At 41.6% G+C, this 20170-nt stretch overlaps 1 protein-coding gene across 2 annotated transcripts; it reads right to left on the reverse strand.

Annotated features, from left to right (window-relative positions):
* Positions 1–1969: 1969 nt before the first annotated feature.
* Positions 1970–18477, reverse strand: LOC139470295 (ankyrin repeat and SOCS box protein 11-like). 2 transcript variants are annotated; one of them, XM_071252655.1, is made up of 9 exons: positions 18373–18477; positions 14734–14763; positions 11708–11786; positions 9685–9738; positions 8896–8966; positions 8209–8267; positions 4782–4893; positions 2924–2980; positions 1970–2254 (listed from the first exon to the last, which is right to left on the reverse strand). In XM_071252655.1, exons 1-9 carry the CDS (start codon positions 18475–18477, stop codon positions 2081–2083), a joined length of 741 nt encoding a protein of 246 aa, XP_071108756.1. In that variant the 3' UTR covers positions 1970–2080. The 2 variants fall into 2 exon arrangements, with proteins under 2 accessions (XP_071108756.1, XP_071108757.1); XM_071252656.1 differs by lacking the exon at positions 14734–14763.
* Between the last annotated feature and the right edge of the window lie 1693 nt (positions 18478–20170).

Below are 20170 nucleotides of genomic sequence, written 5' to 3' on the forward strand. Positions count from 1 at the left end.
TCCTAGCCCATCACAACTGTAACTCCCTTTACTTTCACTGCCAGTAATTTCTACTCCTACCACTTGTGAAGTTATTGTGAAGAGTCCCCATTCTCACTAAACTTTAACAATGACACATGGAACCTCTGATGCCCAAATATGGAACTCTTTCTTTCTCTCGTTCAAATTTCTTTCAAAGCATGGACTTTTCCTTCCACCGTACGTCAGTTAATAACAAATAACCACAACAAACATGAGTTGATTAAAGAGGATGAATTCAACAAACAGAAGTGAGGAAAACATCCATCTGACATCTTCTTGATGTTTAGAATTCTAATAAGTTTGGGACATCTTACAAGAGTGATATCTTGATTAAAATTCTAATAAGTTTGGGACATCCTTCAAGAGTGATATCTTGATGTTTAGAATTCTAATAAGTTTGGGACATCCTTATATATTTAGAATTCTAATAAGTTTGGGACATCCCACCAGAGTGATATCTTGATGTTTAGATTCTAATAAGTTTGTGACATCTTACAAGAGTGATATCTTGATGTTTAGATTTCTAATAAGTTTGTGACATCCTACTAGAGTGATATCTTGATGTTTAGAATTCTGGTAAGTTTGGGACATCCTTCAAGAGTGATATCTTGATGTTTAGATTCTAATAAGTTTGGGACATTATACTAGAGTGATATCTTGATGTTTAGAATCCTAATAAGTTTGGGACATCTTTCCAGAGTGATATCTTGATGTGTAGATTCTAATAAGTTTGTGACATCCTACTAGAGTGATATCTTGATGTTTAGAATTCTAATAAGTTTGTGACATCCTACTAGAGTGATATCTTAATGTTTAGAATTCTAATAAGTTTGGGACATCATACTAGAGTGATATCTTGATGTTTAGATTTCTAATAAGTTTGTGACATCCTACAAGAGTGATATCTAGATGTTTAGAATTCTAATAACTTTGAGACATCCTTCGAGAGTGATATCTTGATGTTTAGAATTCTAATAAGTTTGGCACATCTTAATATTTAGAATTTTAATAAGTTGAGGATATCCAACAAGAGTGACATCTTGATGTTTAGAATTCTGATATGTCTTGACATCCTACAAAAATGAAACCTTCCAGTTTAGAATTGTGATGTTGTCAAAGCTATAGTGTGGATTAGAGGTGTCCCACAGTAGTGATCTAGTCCCTATGGATCTTAAAAGATGATGCATGAAAGTGACTGGCTGGCAGGTGGCTGACACAATCCTTGATAATCCAGGGTCTTATATCTCCATTCTGTTTTCATGAACACTGTGGAACCATCTTCCAACATAGCTGTATGTTGAGTCTGATATGATTGACCTGATGCTAAAGTGGAGTCCAATCAAATTACACTGTTCTTTCCTGACTGAACATGCTGAAACAAGCAGTAATGTCACCAGTCTTCTACTTGTAGACTGCTGTCTCATATACAATCATTGGGCATCTTGTAGATGAGAGACTTCATGATTTTCATGTATATATCTGTTTTGAACTTTTTAGAAGAGATCGTTGGATTGGTAGTTTGTTTCTTTGTTTCTTTGTTGTTTAACACCGCACGCAGCAATATTCCAGCTACATGATGGGGACTGTAAATAATGAAGTCAGGGCCAGACAATCCACAGATTGACATCATGAGCATCGATCCATGCAATTCATCAACCAAGTCAGTGAGCCTAACCACCCGATCTCGTTAGTCACCTCTTATGGCAAGCATAGTCGCCTTTTACGGCAAGGATGGGTTGCTTAAGACTTATTCTACCCTGGATCTTCAGGGGTTGGACTGGTAGTTGACTTCAAGTTCATGAGTGAGAGAAAGGCTATGCCAGCTAAGTGATAAAAGACGCCCCTTCCAAAACTAAGATATGATGGTGAATGGATCTGGGGCAAATACCATGACAGATTGGGGGTGATGATACACTGGGTAATCTTGGGTGGACGGGGACTGAGACTTCATGTGCTGGGAAGAGCTGGTCTGTTGAAATCCCTCACTTGAGACTCACACCCTTCTGATCATGAAAAGACTGTATCGGTGTCAGGACCCTCGGTGCTGCGACTCACAGTGTTATGACCAGATGTTGCTGCTGCTTGATGACCCGTATGATCCTCCGGTGGCGTAGGGTGCCGATGCTCTTGATGGAGCGTCTTTAACATCGGCTAACACATCCCCAGTGGCAGCAGCTTGGAGAAAGGGCTCACTGTTGTAGGCATATGCAGACTCTGGGCGACTGTACGCAGCCTAGTGGAAGCAAAAAAACATTATCAACAAAACAGTTTCCTCCGTTCAACCAGTAATTCGTTCGTTCGTTCGTTTGTTGTTTAAAGCCGCAGTCAGCAATATTCGAGCTATATGACGCAGTCTGTAAATAATCGAGTCTGGACCAGACAATCACTGCAACGAGTAAATCACATGAACTAATGGATATATTTTTTTTTAAATTTGAAAAAAAAGTACTGTTTTCTATTTCAGCTGAATATGTGTGTTCACAATTTGAAATGATGTTTATAGGAAAGAAACACCTGTTTCCACTTAAATTCCACAAATATTGCATCCTATTTTGTTTATATCTTAAATTTATAAGTTATGTTTCTGGTGAAGGTTCTGGTGCATCGCTTCAGTCATTTTAGAGACAAGTCAGACAGTCAGTGTAAAGAGTGAGTGAGTATGGTTTTACGCCACTTTTAGCAAAATTCCAGCAATATCACGGCGGGGGACAACAGGAATGAGCTTCACACATTGTACCCATGTGGGGAATCGAACCCCGGCCTTCAGCGTGACGAGCGAACGCTTTAACCACTAGGCTACCTGACCGGCCTTCAGCGTAAAGAAGAGAACCAACAGCCCAATTAAGGTCACTTTGACGTTTGGACCTGGTGAGATTAGTCTTCTGAGGTCTCCACTACCTACCATACGGATTCCTCTTCCAGTTATCTTTCTCTGTTGAATTGCTTTGGAATTTTCAATCTGAAATTACAGACAACATACACAACTTGAAAATGGCATAGTATATATTTATATCTATTTATCAAGTAAACAAGAGTCATCAGGAGATCTCCCCATTCTGGTGCATATTGTAAATGTAGTTTGGCTATTTATACCCCACTATCGGATACGATCAGTACAGTGATGTTCAGTATTTTTCAACATCCCAAATCATCAAAAGGTACCAGTTTACCCTTAGACTAATCTGTATAGCAAGTTTCATCAAGAAATATGCAACGGTTTTGGAGTTCAGCTTCAGAAACGAGCACTTCCCTCATTTTCAGCATAAGTCCAACTTGTCATCATGAAAAAAAACCAAAATTATCAAAAGGCACCAGTTCATCAGTAGACTGACTAACTGTAGACTGAGCAAGTTTCATCTTAAAAACTTGAATGGTTTTTCAGTACAAGTCCAACTTGTTGACATCAAAACTAAAAAAGATTAATAAAAAAAATCCCAAATTATCAAAAAGCACTAATTCACCACTGGACTGATCTGAGCAGGTTTGATAATGACTTATTCAATGGTTTGGGAGTTCTGCTCCGGCAATGAGCACTTCCCTCATTTTCAGTGTAAGTCCACCTTGTCGTCATCAAAACTTAAAGTCCACCTTGTCATCATGAAAAGATTACAAAATAAAAAAATTCAAAAATCCCAAATTATTAAAAGGCTAGAGTTCACCACTAGACTGACCTGTATAGCAAGTTTCAATATTAAAAAAATCAATGGTTTGGGAGTTCTGCTCCGAAAACAGAAAATGGATGTGTGATGGACAGACGGATGGCATGCTGATCGCTATATCCCCCCTGTTTCTTCAAACGGGGGAATAACAAATGCATAGAAGAGAACGTTTATTTGTAAATCCAAAAGCAATATTCCAACCACATCTTGTCTTGGACTGGGAAACTAGTGGTTGATAGCATGAACACTGATCCTCACGTCAGGGTTGGATGCTACACACTGCAGCCAGCCTCATTAGTCATCTCCAGGATAGACACATGGCACCAGAAATCAATCAGAAACCACCCCCTATGCATAGTCCAATCAAATTTGTGTAATGAACTAGACATCTGGTTCGTAAACAACATAGATTTTAAGGTGCACATTTCACTTGACTGAAGGATTTGCATAGCATGGGCGTCAACAGATATTTGGCAAATCTTTTCATGTTTTTAATCAAGGTGTTCAAATAATTTGATGCACTACGCGAAGTAAGACCCATTTCATTACAATAGAGATCTTGATTATCAATCAGATCATCTTGATTGGGCACCGAAATTTGTTTGAAGCCAATGCAGGTGATAGGTGGAATCTGGCTGGTCAGTAGGAGGGACACAGAAGGGACATACCGTATTAGACGTAATAAGCGCCCAGGGCACTCTCAAAAAATTAGAAATAGGGGGCTCTTATTAGAATATTATTTTGGTGGAAAAAACAGAGTTGAAAGATAAATTTTGAGGTTTATGCTGACAGACTGAAATGTTTATATGCGACAGATATATTTTTCCAGAATTCAATTGCCCATAATTAAGAATGCATATAACACACAAGTGCGTATTATAGGCGAATAAATAAGTCTTGTGTACATTGATCAATCGGAAGGGGTGCTAAATGGGATTGTTCACAAGCCAATATATTAGCAAATATCGCCGTGGGTTTATTAGAGCGGGGCGCTTATTACGTCAAATACGGTAACTCGTATTAGTCATTGGTGGTGCTACGATCGAGCCAGGAAATTCGAGCCTAGTTCAGCAAGCTATATTGCTTCCATGACCTGCTTACCTTCTTGATAATTCCCTTGTCAATCAGTTCAGATTTCAGTGTTCTTTCCAGACCCATGGCAGCAAAATGGGGCCAAACTTTGTCTGAAGCTGAGGCAAAATCCTTTGGTGTTCTGAAAATTTAACAATCACAGAATCTTACACTGATCTTACTTTGACGCTAGGTTTGGAAAGTGCACAGGAAAAGGATTATTCTGAAAATATTAATATTTGCATCTTAAAGTTTGATGAGACATTGTTGTTATCCACTACTTTGTCCCAGGCCTGCTTGACAACGGTACAGGGATCTATACCCAAACATTACTATAACAGTAAAATAAAGAAGTTGCTATCCACACAAAAATTGTCTACTTTCTCATCTGTCAGCTTCTAAGAAGTAAGTGGCTCCAACACACCCCATGTGTGTCTCCAACACAACCCCTGAGTGTCTCCAACACACCCCATGAGTGTCTCCAACACACCCCATGCATGGCTCCAACACACCCCATGCATGGCTCCAACACACCCCATGAGTGTCTCCAACACAACCCATGAGTGTCTCCAACACACCCCATGAGCGTCTCCAACACACCCCATGAGCGTCTCAAACACACCCCATGAGTGTCTCCAACACACCCCATGTGTGTCTCCAACACACCCCATGAGTGTCTCCAACACAACCCATGAGTGTCTCCAACACACCCCATGTGTGTCTCCAACACACCCCATGAGCGTCTCCAACACAACCCATGAGTGTCTCCAACACAACCCATGAGTGGCTCCAACACACCCCATGAGTGTCTCCAACACAACCCATGTGTGTCTCCAACACAACCCATGAGTGTCTCCAACACACCCCATGAGCGTCTCCAACACAACCCATGAGTGTCTCCAACACACCCCATGAGTGTCTCCAACACACCCCATGTGTGTCTCCAACACAACCCATGAGTGTCTCCAACACAACCCATGAGTGTCTCCAACACACCCCATGAGTGTCTCCAACACACCCCATGAGTGTCTCCAACACACCCCATGTGTGTCTCCAACACAACCCATGAGTGTCTCCAACACACCCCATGAGCGTCTCCAACACACCCCATGAGCGTCTCCAACACAACCCATGAGTGTCTCCAACACAACCCATGAGTGTCTCCAACACAACCCATGAGTGTCTCCAACACACCCCATGAGTGTCTCCAACACAACCCATGAGTGGCTCCAACACAACCCATGAGTGTCTCCAACACAACCCATGAGTGGCTCCAACACACCCCATGTGTGGCTCCAACACACCCCATGAGTGTCTCCAACACAACCCATGAGTGTCTCCAACACAACCCATGAGTGGCTCCAACACACCCCATGAGTGTCTCCAACACACCCCATGAGTGTCTCCAACACAACCCATGAGTGTCTCCAACACACCCCATGAGTGGCTCCAACACACCCCATGAGTGTCTCCAACACAACCCATGAGTGTCTCCAACACACCCCATGAGTGTCTCCAACACACCCCATGAGTGGCTCCAACACAACCCATGAGTGTCTCCAACACACCCCATGAGTGTCTCCAACACAACCCATGAGTGGCTCCAACACACCCCATGAGTGTCTCCAACACAACCCATGAGTGTCTCCAACACACCCCATGTGTGGCTCCAACACACCCCATGTGTGGCTCCAACACACCCCATGAGTGTCTCCAACACAACCCATGAGTGTCTCCAACACAACCCCTGAGTGTCTCCAACACAACCCCTGAGTGTCTCCAACACAACCCATGAGTGTCTCCAACACACCCCATGAGTGGCTCCAACACACCCCATGAGTGGCTCCAACACAACCCATGAGTGGCTCCAACACACCCCATGAGTGTCTCCAACACACCCCATGAGTGTCTCCAACACACCCCATGCATGGCTCCAACACACCCCATGAGTGGCTCCAACACAACCCATGTGTGGCTCCAACACACCCCATGAGTGGCTCCAACACACCCCATGTGTGTCTCCAACACAACCCCTGAGTGTCTCCATCACACCCCATGAGTGTCTCCAACACACCCCATGTGCGGCTCCAACACAACCCATGAGTGTCTCCAACACAACCCCTGAGTGTCTCCAACACAACCCCTGAGTGTCTCCAACACAACCCATGAGTGTCTCCATCACACCCCATGTGCGGCTCCAACACACCCCATGTGCGGCTCCAACACAACCCATGAGTGTCTCCAACACAACCCCTGAGTGCTTCCAACACAACCCCTGAGTGTCTCCAACACAACCCATGAGTGTCTCCATCACACCCCATGTGTGGCTCCAACACACCCCATGAGTGTCTCCAACACACCCCATGAGTGTCTCCAACACACCCCAGGTGTGGCTCCAACACAACCCATGAGTGTCTCCAACACAACCCATGAGTGTCTCCAACACACCCCATGAGTGTCTCCAACACACCCCAGGTGTGGCTCCAACACACTCCATGAGTGTCTCCAACACAACCCATGAGTGTCTCCAACACACCCCATGTGTGGCTCCAACACAACCCATGTGTGGCTCCAACACACCCCATGAGTGTCTCCAACACACCCCATGAGTGGCTCCAACACAACCCATGAGTGTCTCCAACACACCCCATGAGTGGCTCCAACACACCCCATGTGTGGCTCCAACACACCCCATGCATGGCTCCAACACACCCCATGAGTGTCTCCAACACACCCCAGGTGTGGCTCCAACACACCCCATGAGTGTCTCCAACACACCCCATGAGTGGCTCCAACACACCCCATGTGTGGCTCCAACACACTCCATGAGTATCTCCAACACACCCCATGAGTGGCTCCAACACACCCCATGAGTGTCTCCAACACAACCCATGTGTGTCTCCAACACAACCCATGAGTGGCTCCAACACACCCCATGCATGGCTCCAACACACCCCATGCATGGCTCCAACACACCCCATGCATGGCTCCAACACACCCCATGTGTGGCTCCAACACACCCCATGAGTGGCTCCAACACACCCCATGAGTGGCTCCAACACAATGCATGGCTCCAACACACCCCTTGAGTATCTCCAACACAACCCATGAGTGGCTCCAACACACCCCATGAGTGGCTCCAACACACCCCTTGTGTGGCTCCAACACACCCCATGAGTGGCTCCAACACACCCCATGTGTGGCTTAATACACCCCATGTGTGGCTTAATGCACCCCATGAGAGTCTCCCACAGTTTTTGTCCCCTAGTCCTTAAAATGATAACATATAGCAAAATCCTTAAAATGGGCCAATTTCTACTTGTCCTTAGAATACTTTTACTATATGGGTAGTTTGGTAAGGACTACAGGACTAGTGCCAGTTTCTAACGCTGCAACTGACTCACTCACTCGTGAACATGATCAGTCTTTTATAAGCCTAAGTAAGTCATGTACACACCGTCCCTCTGCATCGGGTAACTCTGGCTGGGAATTGTTGTCTAGCAGAAGCATCACCACCTGAAAGCAAGCAGGTTAGAGGTCAGGTCAGTGTTAAGGTACATTGTCTATCTCACCTATAGAATTATCAAAAGGCAAGCATGACAGGGGTCAGGTCAGCATAAATCTCACCTGTAGAATTATAAACATACCGTATATCGCTGTGCAGAAGACGACCCCACGTATAAGACGACCCCCCTGTACATGCCTTCAAAATCGACCCAAAATCCTATACTCCGTGTATAAAGCGACCTGGAATGAAGCACATCACAAGTGCGCACACAAACCTTATATATTTGCAATAAAAATATGTTTATCTTGCGTTGTTTTTTCTACGATGATTGGTCGCGTGCGAACTCCAGCACATGTCGCCATTTTGTTTTTACACGGTACGACACCAAATTGGCGCCCGTAAAATAAAATTAATTTATGAAGTAATAACATAAGAGACAATGGTGAGTAATTTAATCGCCAATTAACTATGTTGTAACTAACTAGACTTATGTTTGCTTCACATTCAGCATGTTTATTCCACAATCACGTATAAACACTGTGTTAATACGTATGTTATTTGTTTAACAGACAATGAAAGATGGGATTTCTAAAAGTTAAAAAAAAAGGTACACATGAATCCACTTGAGGAGCTCACCGGGCCATGTTCCTGAAAGGCTGCAGCATGGAGGGGCGTCCATAGCGTGTCCTTGTTCTGATAATTCGGATCTGAAACCAAATATTTCATAATGGCTGTGATGTAACAAAAGCGTTTATTGATGGATGAAGCTGAGAGGGACGGAGCCATGAAGATCAAGTAGTTTATTCTTCTGACTGCTCTATCTTGGATGGAGTAAAAACAAGAACAAATTAAATAGTAACCATGGTAACTGTTGACTTTGAGAATGGCAGTTAATCAATATTTAACACTTTTTATTTTACAAGAAATATTATTTCTTTGCTCCCACTAAAATGATGATCCAAAACGATTTGAAGTAAAATGAATTGAAAACAATTTGAGCTATACATATATTTCTCTTTCATTTTAATCTATTGATGATAATCCGTAAAAACTAGAAAAGTGTGATCTTAATGGAACACAGTACATTCATCCCATGAAGACACTGGGTTTCAACTGGCCTTCACCAAGTGGTGACTAACGGGATCGGGTGGTCAGACTCGCTGACTTGGTTGATGCATGTCATCGTATCCCAATTGCGTAAATCAATGCAAAGATGTCAATCACTGGATTGTATGGTCCAGACTTGATTATTTACAGTCCATCATCATATAGCTAGAACATTGCTGAGTGCGGCATTACACAACAAACAAACAAACAAACAAACAGTATATTCAGTACTTGCAGAAATTCAAGTACAAAAATCACTTCGGCCACAATTCAAGGACTAATCATGCAGTATGAAGAAATAAAACAAGACGATATTACCTGTTCCCTTGTCCAGCAGATTCCTGACAATGTCCTTGATTCCCCAGAAACATGCTGAAACAGAAGGGACATGATGCACAGACGATGGGCATGTCAAGGGTGAAGGTCACTGAAGGGGAAGATTTTTTTTCAACAGTTCGAAGCATAATTATTGTTTTCAAGAATTTTCCGGAACAATTTATTTTTTGTGATATAATCGCAGCCCTCTGTCCAGAATATCAAATGGTGGGACCCTTTCTTCATTGTAGTATCACAGAGATTTTCTACCAATAAATCCTTCATTCATGTTACACATTCAGTCACGATGCTCTACCAGTAGTTAATGCAATGGTGTCATGTGCATCAAGGGAGTTCCATTGTGACATAGTCACTTGTTTCTGGAGGTCCTACAGTCTTTGGTGTTGAGACAAGAACACCTGATTTTCATTCTTGATTTACTGCTTCCAAATGAAGACAATGGCTCATGTATCTGTAGTGATCTCCCGACATTTGTGCTGGTGGCATGAAATAGTGACAATACCTGGATGGTGACAAATGCTATGGTGCAACAAGCTGTGGAGCTATAACAGCTTTTGTTATCCATAAAGTTGTACGTTTTCTCAACTCACCAACTTCTAGAATGCCAAACAAACAGATGGCGCAACTTGAGGGGAAAAGAAGAAAGTTTTGGGAGGAGTCAGATTAAGGTCGTTTGGAATATATGTCCTGTCACCAGAGCTCAAGATAAGCTGCGTATCTGCTTAAAATATGCATCAGAAATGCAGAAATACGCAGTAAAATAAAATCCAAGCGTATCAAATACGCAACGAACATTACAGATACGCTACAAAAATAAAACTTGTGCGTATCATCAAAATATTGTGAAGTAACCCTGCGTATTTGATTAGCAAATCAGCAACTTATTTTGAAATTATAAACGGGCATTCCGTCAACCTTACCGAACTCCACGATGACAGTTACATCATGATCATTTGCCATCACACTTTCTTGTGGAAGTATCGTGGTATTTTTGAGTCCTATAAAACTCCCGAACCCACACGACACCAGTGTGCAGGGACTAGATGAATAATGTTTTAAAATATCTAACTTAAATATCCACATGTGTAAAAAGTACTTGGTAACAGAAATTTTGAATGACCCTGCTTTCTCTTCATAGAACTAAACCATGAAGCCAGATGATTAAAGATGATTAAAGCAATTCCGTTACCCTCCCTCTGATGGAGATCCGGGGTAAAACAGGTCTTCAGAAACCCATGCTTGCCATAAGAGGCGACTATGCTTGTCGTAACAGGCGACTAACGGGATCGGGTGGTCAGACTCGCTGACTTGGTTGATGCATGTCATCTTATCCCAATTACGTGGATCGATGCTCATGATGTCAATAACTGGATTGTCTGGATTATTTACAGACCACCATCATACACCTGGAATATTGCTGAGTGTGGCGTTAAACAAATACTGTAAATCGTGAAAATAATGCGTCTCCAAAGGAATGCGAACGCTGGCCCCTTGCCAAAAATGCGACTCAATATGAATGCAACACACCCCTCCTCTCAAGCATCAGTGGATATGTTATCTAAATAAAATGTCCTCAGTCAGGACATGCATGCGCGCTGTCTCGTGTCGGCCTTTGACTCAGTAGCAAAGAACAAAGACACTGTGTTGCGTGGGTGGCGTCTGTCTGGACTTGCAGGTGTGATCAGTGATGACATAAGTGAGTAGAACTCTTGTCTTGAACCCAGTAGTGACGATTTACAGGATGTAATTAGTGTCTGAATGACATTGTTTATATACTTGTTACAAGTGCTGCTCAATAAACAATGATGTGGAATACATAGTTGTTTGTTTCCAGCGTATGTCCAAGTTGGTATTTCTGCTATCCTAAATGTCTTATTGTTGATATAAATGCAATGTTTAATAATGCGAGCCAAGACCACTCGCATTTTTCACATTTAATTCACACTCGTGTTAATTTCAAGATTTACAGTAAACAAAGAAACAAAGAAACACTGATGGAACTCACCGATGTATAACTGACTTTGAGTGGCTTCAGGCCCAGAACCCTCTATCTTGATATTTTCTGTCAAAAACTGCTGCACCAACTGTGGAAAAAACAAATTGAAACCTCAGATGTTTGTAATGAAACAGAGCGGAGAAAGGTCAGTGTTTTTTAACTGTTCCTCACCACATTATCACAAGTCAGTCTAGTGTGGATCAAATTAACTGTAATAACAATAATTCAAACAAAACTTTTAATTGAAAGCCACAATTTTTTATGCATTTTGATGAAGCTAGAATTCTACTGTTTTAAAAACATTATTGTTTAACAATGGTAAAAAACAAAAATTTCCTAATACAAAAAAGCAAGTCCACAAAAGCCCTATTCTACTTCTACATAAATGAAACAGGCCTACATTACAACACTCACAAACAACCAGGTATGTTTGAAATTAAAATAACGACTAAACAATTACTGTTAACTCACCTACAAAGAGGGTTTTGAAATAATCAATATATTTGAACAATGAGTCACCGGCAATTTCACAATGTGTAACTTATTGGAAAAAAACGGTGACTGGATGTTAACAATGAGTGAGTGAGTGAGTGAGTATGGTTTTACACCGCTTTCAGTTTTAGCAATATTCCAGCAATATCATGATGGAGGACACAAGAAATGGGCTTCACACATTATAAATTTGTCTTCAGTGTGACAAGCTAACACTTTAACCACTAGCCTATCCCACAACCCCCTGTTAACAATGCGGGGGCACGGATGGCCCAGTCTTCTAATGCGCCGCGATTCGCTGTGCAGAGTTGCGTCCCTTGGGCACGCCAGAAATCTATGATTGTGGGTTCGAACCCCGGTTCTTCCCGATTATGTTTCTAGGTTTGTCAGCACCATACCCGTGCTCGTGGGTTTCACCGAAGTGGTAAATGTCTGAGACCTGCATCATTTCGGGCTTTCCTCCCACATTAAGCTGACACGCGGCGATATAACTGGAATACTGTTAAAAGCGGCGTTAAACCCAACTCACTCACTCACACTGTTAACAATGAAGACTGGTATGGATCATGGGTTAAATATACCACAGCGGCAACACAAGATGATTTTAAAACTGATACGAAGTAAGCCTAGAAAATACAATATTTCTACACAAAAACTCAATGCTAAAGTTCACAGGACAGGACAGCCACAGACTAACTACGGTGGTGAATTAGATTGTGTGCTATCTTCAATAGCTGTGTAGTGTTAATTGTCACATCCCCATTTTTTTTTAGATAGATCCAGATAAAAATACCTAACTGAAAACAAGGACGTTAGAGTGCTGTTGCGTCAGGTGCACTTGTTGCGACACACACTTCACCATAGACATTAAAAAGATGTAGGAAAATCACTGGTAACAGTTTGGAATAAAAGGATAATTACTTATATTGAGCCTTTGAACATATTTCAATCACATATGGATAAAATGTTCCTCTGTACATGTAAGGAACCATTACCATTTCTATATGTGTTTCAGGTTTCAGATCAGTTCATATTCTAGGACATTGACTGATTGTCATCCAAAATGTCCTCAGTTTATTGAAATTTGGTAATGCGATTGAAGAATGTCATATCAAAAGTTTATAATATTATGAAACTGTTCTCATGCTATTTGTCCCCAACAAAATTGCTGTTGTTCGTGGGATACTCTTGAGCAAAGAAATAAGAATGTTCCTATTGATTCCCCTCAATGTCAAGGTCGAGTGCAGGACACAACACAACCAGTGCACAACACGTAGTGGCAACACAGATATGTAGTCTCTGGCCATTTTGAACAAACAGTTCCTATCAACGGTATCTCCTTGTTGTCAACTGGTCATGTGGGTGGTACACTGGGGTCACTGGTCATCTTGGTGGTACATTGGGGTCACTGGCCATCTGGGTGGTACATTGGGGTCACTGGTCATCTGGGTGGTACATTGGGGTCACTGGTCATCTGTGTGGTACAGTGGGTCACTGGTCATCTAAGAGGTGCATTGGGGTCACTGGTTATCTGTGTGGTACAGTGGGTCACTGGTCATCTAAAAGGTGCATTGGGGTCACTGGTTATCTGTGTGGTACAGTGGGTCACCGGTCACCTTAGTGGTGCATTGGGGTCACTGGTCATCTGTGTGGTACAGTGGGTCACCGGTCATCTTAGTGGTGCATTGGGGTCACTGGTCATCTGGGTGGTTCATTGCAAATTTCTATAGAAAGCACCCCTAGAAAAGCAAAATCTTGAGTTCCGTTTGAGATCAATTACCTTTTGTGTGAGACGGACAAGCAATGTCATGGTATCTTTTGATGTTGTTGCTGTTCAACCCCACACATAAATATTCCAGCTATCTGACAGCAGTCTGTAAATACTTTTGCTTGTTTTGTTAATAGTTTGGTCCATCAATTAATATTGTGAGCAATGACCCACTCTGTCGAAGTACGAAGACACGCAATCCACCAAGTTACTAAATGTGACCACCCAATCCACCGAGTTGCCTCTATGACCAGCAGAGGTGGGTGGGGCACTATTGTAACCCCCCTGGGGTGATGAACAATAGCTGTGTACTAGGGCTGGGACGAGTCCAAATTTACTACCCGGTTACCCACCACTGTATTACCCGACCCTACCCGGGTACCCACTGTAGGTTTCAGGAGATTGGGAACATTTTTAGCATAGCCCTGGCAAAACGTATTCAGATTCATGCATTAAACAATCTGGCCATTCATCAACCATATGACAAATCAGAAGGAATGAGTGCATATCCAGAAAGAAATGCGAACATTAGTGACTTTAGTGTAACCATAGAGTTTTAGATAATTTTTTTCATTAAACAATATATCACGTACCCAACCACGGGTCCGGGTAGTCCTGTGAGTACCCGGGTCCTACTCAGTGTCCACCCGACCCGGATACCCGAGTTACCCGTCCCAGCCTTACTGTCTACTGTTGTCTACACTAGTGCTGGTTAATACAAAAAGCAGAATTGCCAGTGTACAACACTACAAACACTCGTCCTAACTACCAGTACCTTGATGGTTGCTTCTCCTGGTGTGAACAACTAGGATAGAAATGACCAATGGTAAGTATCTATTCTACAGAATGATATTTAGATAAAATTCTGATTTATAAATACATTTCTTTCTTTTAACAAGAGATAAACTTGGTGCTTGCCTTAGTTGAAATTAATCAAGTACATAAAAATGTAATGTTTGATAGATGTATATGGAACTTCATGGAATTTTACAGATATATATCATGAAAACTGTATTTTGTAAAAACACATGCTCTACTTTGATTTCTGACTTTGGCAGAAAAAAAATATGTGCTCAAAACACAACAACAAAGGTCTTAATACTTCAGTGTGAGAGTTTGTGTTTTCTGAAGCTGAGGAAAGTGATATTTTTACTGTAGATGATGCAGATGATCACGACACTCAAAATTTCACTGCAGTGAACATAACATTTGAAGAGTTACCTCCCCGTCAGTTATCTCCCTTTATTGTAAGTGTCTCAGGATCCTTACAATGATAGCCTGTTGGTGGAGTTCACTGTACTGAGAGTGTAACAAAGGTCTCACCCACAGGGGAGAAGCTTGAAAGCGTCCAACTGCACACAAACTGTTGACTTCCTGTTTACGTTAGTTCCACAATGACATGGCAACGTAACAGCAGATGGTCATTAATCTCTGGTTCTCTCTAATGGTTAATATCTCTTCTTGCTGTTTGTTATTCTCTTGAAAATGTTTCGTTATAAACTGTATATTTCTCATTTTACTTGTCCATTGAGGCTCTTTGTTTTGCAAAGTGCCATTTTTGTTACTTAACCAGCGTGTATTCTTTTGCTTCCAACAACTTTCTTGAGATTCATATCCAAATGTATGAAAAAGAATTATATTGACATCAAATACTTTTTTGTTACTTTTGTTTATATTTTAAAGATTTTACTTTTTAAGTAAGACTGACAAGGGATGGTGAAACATCCCTGCGTGTTAGGTAGGGAGAATTTATGTTTCAAGGTTTTATATTGTAATGAAATAATCTAATTTTGAACTAATTTAATTTTCAATTAACAACACAAAAAGTATATTATCTTGTGACAGTGGAAAGGAGATATTTTCACTTGTGGCTACGTCACTCATGGAAACTCATATCTCCTTTCTTCCGTCACTCGAAGAGAGAAACATGATGTTTCACTCGACAGATGGAATATCCTCTACATCCTACCAAAAGAAAAAAACTAGCGTTCACTTCATAGTTGAGTGCCCCAAATGACGCAGAGATGTATCAGCTCTTCAGCAATTTCTGGAGCCCCTGGGTACAGTAATAACTGTTTTTATAAAAAAACAAATTGAATCTGAACAAAACAAACAAGCTGAGTACCCTGCCTCATCATTTTTCAAGAAATTGTCTGGGAAATATCTGCACTGGCTTGAACCAGGTGTTGCAGTGAACTGACAGCTTGTCATATTTTTGGATGACCCTCAACATGTCATTGTACATTTCTTTCATGACCCTCCCTCCTCGAAAGGACAAAATGCAAAAGCACTTTATATTTTATTAATCTGTAGTAATCTTATTATATACTGTCAATTTTTTATTGACCCTCCCCAAATATGTATATTAATTTTACGAACTATCATCTCTATCATTGTCTATACGCAATGTCATTGAATACGCCCAGCGATGTTGAGAGTTTTGAATATTTGTTAACTAAATAGAGCCTGCAGAGGCGCATTTTATACAAGCGCTAGTTTATGAAAGCACTATTATTTGCAATATATTTTTTATTTTTTTATTTTTATAATTCAAGTGGCTAAAATGATTATAAATGGGAACTAATATACATATTTTATTTTTTTGGTTCATTAATTTTCATTGATATGCACAAGAATGCAGTTTATTGGGTAATATTATATTGGCACTGAACACATCCAAATGTCGCGGGTGTTAGGGTAGGTTACCCCAAAGTCTATCCTTAGCCCTTGGATCCCCTTTACGATCAATCACCCCTTTACGATCATAAGGGTAGGTACTTGTTTAGTGGCTATTATAGATTTTCTAACAGCTCCTAATATTCTTCACACAAAAACGTCGAGTAAAAAGGATGAAATCGTTTAGTGTCGAATATTTTTTACTTCTGGAAACTGTCCTGGAATATTCACATAAGCCACTTTCACTGCTACATTTATTCAGTACTGATTAAAACAGCGAACTCACCCTTGTGTCGTCACTAGCCATGCTAATGCCTCCCTTGTTCCTTACTATTATCCACATCATCCTTACAGTGACAAGGTAGACACAATATTATGGATAACAACTTCTTTAATACTGTAAAAAGCGACGTTTCGGTATAGATCCTTATACCGTTGTCAAGCAAGAATGCAGTACGCAAGTCATCCGTCATCCATCATCTTCTAAGTAATGCCTATCAAACAATACATCCTTACAGTGTTCCCTACCACACTTTTCTGTCACAAAATTCATCTGACGAGTAATTTAATACCATGTCATTCATGAGTATCCACAAGTTCGACGTCAGATGTCTGGAGCTGTTTTCAGCTCTTGCCTTTTCGGCTCATTCCTCACCACTCGGAATCTTGTAGATTAGGAAATGGGACGAGTGTGCTAAATGCCATCAGGATCACTTATAAGTATCCGTAGATAAAGCCACAAGACACCATGCCTACCCGTAACCTTCGTAAATGTCCGTGACCTATTCGACCCTATTTTTGTTCAGCTCCCGTAAAGTTATAGGCATGACAAGCTAAATTTGCATTTAGTTTATCAGAGTGGATGTAGCTCAGTCCGTTAGCCGTCAGGCTAACAATCCAAAGGTTGCGAGTTTGTGTCTGACGGATTCTCGCAAAACTGGATGCTTGTCTTTGAGACATATGACCTACGGCAGAGATCGTCCTCACGAGAAGTTGTGGTACTGTATTCTAAAGGTGCTCCAAATTTTAGTGTCTGAATATTGCAGAAATATTGTTGAGTAAATGGCAATAACTGGTCAGTGGACGACAGATTGTGGACAGTAGTAGAGGAGCAGTACAGCTATATATGTGATTTGCAATCAGCCAAGTCCCCGAGGGCGATCATCCAAACCACAACTTGCTCCCGACAAACATAGGACCTACAATACTGTATTCCAACCGGGTTCAAGGCTGTGCTAATTGTTTTAAGGAAAAATCAATTAATGGCAATCTGATAATTCTATGCTTATAATCAGCAAGTTTCTAGGGATTAGAATAAAAAATTAGAATATACAATTGAAAATAATAATTGCTTGTGCACTTATCAGAGAGTTGATTCCTAGCTAAGATGGGTACTGAGTACCTTATAGGTAGATTCGATCAGTATTTTGAAAAACGAAATATAAAAGCATACTACATCGTAACCACGCTAGACGAGGCAAAACCTATTTGCAGGACCTGATTGGTGCTATGGCTGTTGACTACATATCTCGGTAGTGATAACATAAACAAAAACAATCTACAGCGCACCTGTCACTCTACTAACTTTACAGCTAACGGTAGGCGGCAGGATATTTGGTGGCTGGCAACGACAAGCAAAGGCGCCCATCTCGATAACTCGGACGAGGTGTGTTTGTTGGTGAATAGGTAATACTTTTATTGTTTATGACATGCATAACTCGACCCATGCTCTCCTCACCTTATCATCCCCTTGCTGTGCTATTGTTGACAAGTTCTCCAAGGGAATATTCGCCGATCTCAGGTGCGATTTGAGATCTCTAAGGACGCTGTAGTCATCCGCCATCTTTCTTTCGGTAAGGTATAAAACATGAAACAGCTGATAGGGTGGAAACAGAATCTTGCCCAATGCGCATACGCATTGTCATTTCAGAAGCCAATACGTATGCTGTCTCTAATATGTATTTTCAATATTATCAATTATGACTTACTTGTTGCTACATTTGAAAATTAGGCTTATTAACTGTTAAGTGTTGGCTTCCATTTGCCAATTGCTAATCACGTATCAGCGCCATTTACTGTTGGTAACATGAATACCCCACTCAGATACAGTATACTGACTCCGAGCCGACCAGTCCTTGTTTTATAATTAGCCCCTTAATGTCGAGCATCAGACAGGATAACAACAAGTACAATCTGTTTCCGTCTTTTGGTTTGACGCAGACGAGGATCGAACCCTGAACCTCATAGGCGGTCGACGCTCATAGGCAGTAGATCTAGAGACCCTTTTTTAACCCAGTAAGTTAAAATGGATAGAGCCGTATAGGTATTCATTCTTGTATCTCGGATACTATACAAAGGGGGGCACGGGTGGCCCAGTCGTCTAAGGCGCCGCTATTCGCGTCCCTTGGACACGCCAGAAACCTATGATCGTGGGTTCGAATCCCGGTTCGCCCCGATTATGTTTCTAGGTTTGTCAGCACCATACCCGTGCTCGTGGGTTTCACCGAAGTGGTAAACGTCTGAGACCTGCATCACTTCGGGCTTTCCTCCCACATTAAGCTGACACGCCGTGATATAACTGGAATACTGTTAAAAGCGGCGTTAAACCAAACTCACTCACTCACTCACTCACTCACTCACTATACAAAGACTATATGTTCCCTCTAGTGGCTGTTCTATGTCATTATATGTGTTAAAACACACAGCCGGTTATCAAGTTTCATTAATTCTATAGCTTTTTAGATAATATTGAACAGTAATACGCTCTTCAAAAAAAGAAACGCACAGGTAGATTTTTCGTCAATATATTTAATTCAATATCATAGATACAAATATGACATTTTGGAGCTCGATAGTCACATGTTGTCGTTGTACAAAGGCATTGAAAACTGTTCATTGTCATGTCATATAAGGCCACAAGGTTGCGCTGAACTCAGTATCTCGTGTGACCGCTCCGGGCAGCAATCACGGCTCTGCATCTACTCGGCACTGACTGGATAAGTGTACGAATTCTGTCCTGCGGAATTCTGCCTGTAACGCGTTAGCCAGTTGTTGGAGTGTCTGCGGTGTGTTCTGACGTTGACGTACACGTGGATCGAGTTCTGGTGTCTCCAGTCGTGATATTGCTGGAATATTGCAAGTAATAAGCCGGTGTAAAACTATACTCGTTCACTCATTGTTCATAAGTTGGCATGCACTATATCTCGTAAACCTGATTCAAAGTTTTCCTGCAAAGTGTCAATGTTATTTGTTTTGTTTGTTTGCAGTGTAACGCCGCAGTCAGCAATATTCCAGCTCTATGACGGTGGCGTATACATAATCGAATCTAGACCAGACAAATCAGTGACTGACATAAGAAAGGTTGTCAAGGTTACGTGACGTAAATCAAATCGACCACGTCGCAACGTTGTGAACGTGCATTACAAGGCTGAGACATCACTGTACATTTTAGATTTTCATTCATACTTCTATCAACATGTCTGGCGGTTGCGGTGAGGTGGGTTTGGTGTCCTTGATGTGTGGATAACACACATTTG

This window comes from Haliotis cracherodii, unplaced genomic scaffold (assembly GCF_022045235.1).
Source record: "Haliotis cracherodii isolate W230 unplaced genomic scaffold, xgHalCrac1.p SCAF_20, whole genome shotgun sequence".
Taxonomy (NCBI): domain Eukaryota; kingdom Metazoa; phylum Mollusca; class Gastropoda; order Lepetellida; family Haliotidae; genus Haliotis; species Haliotis cracherodii.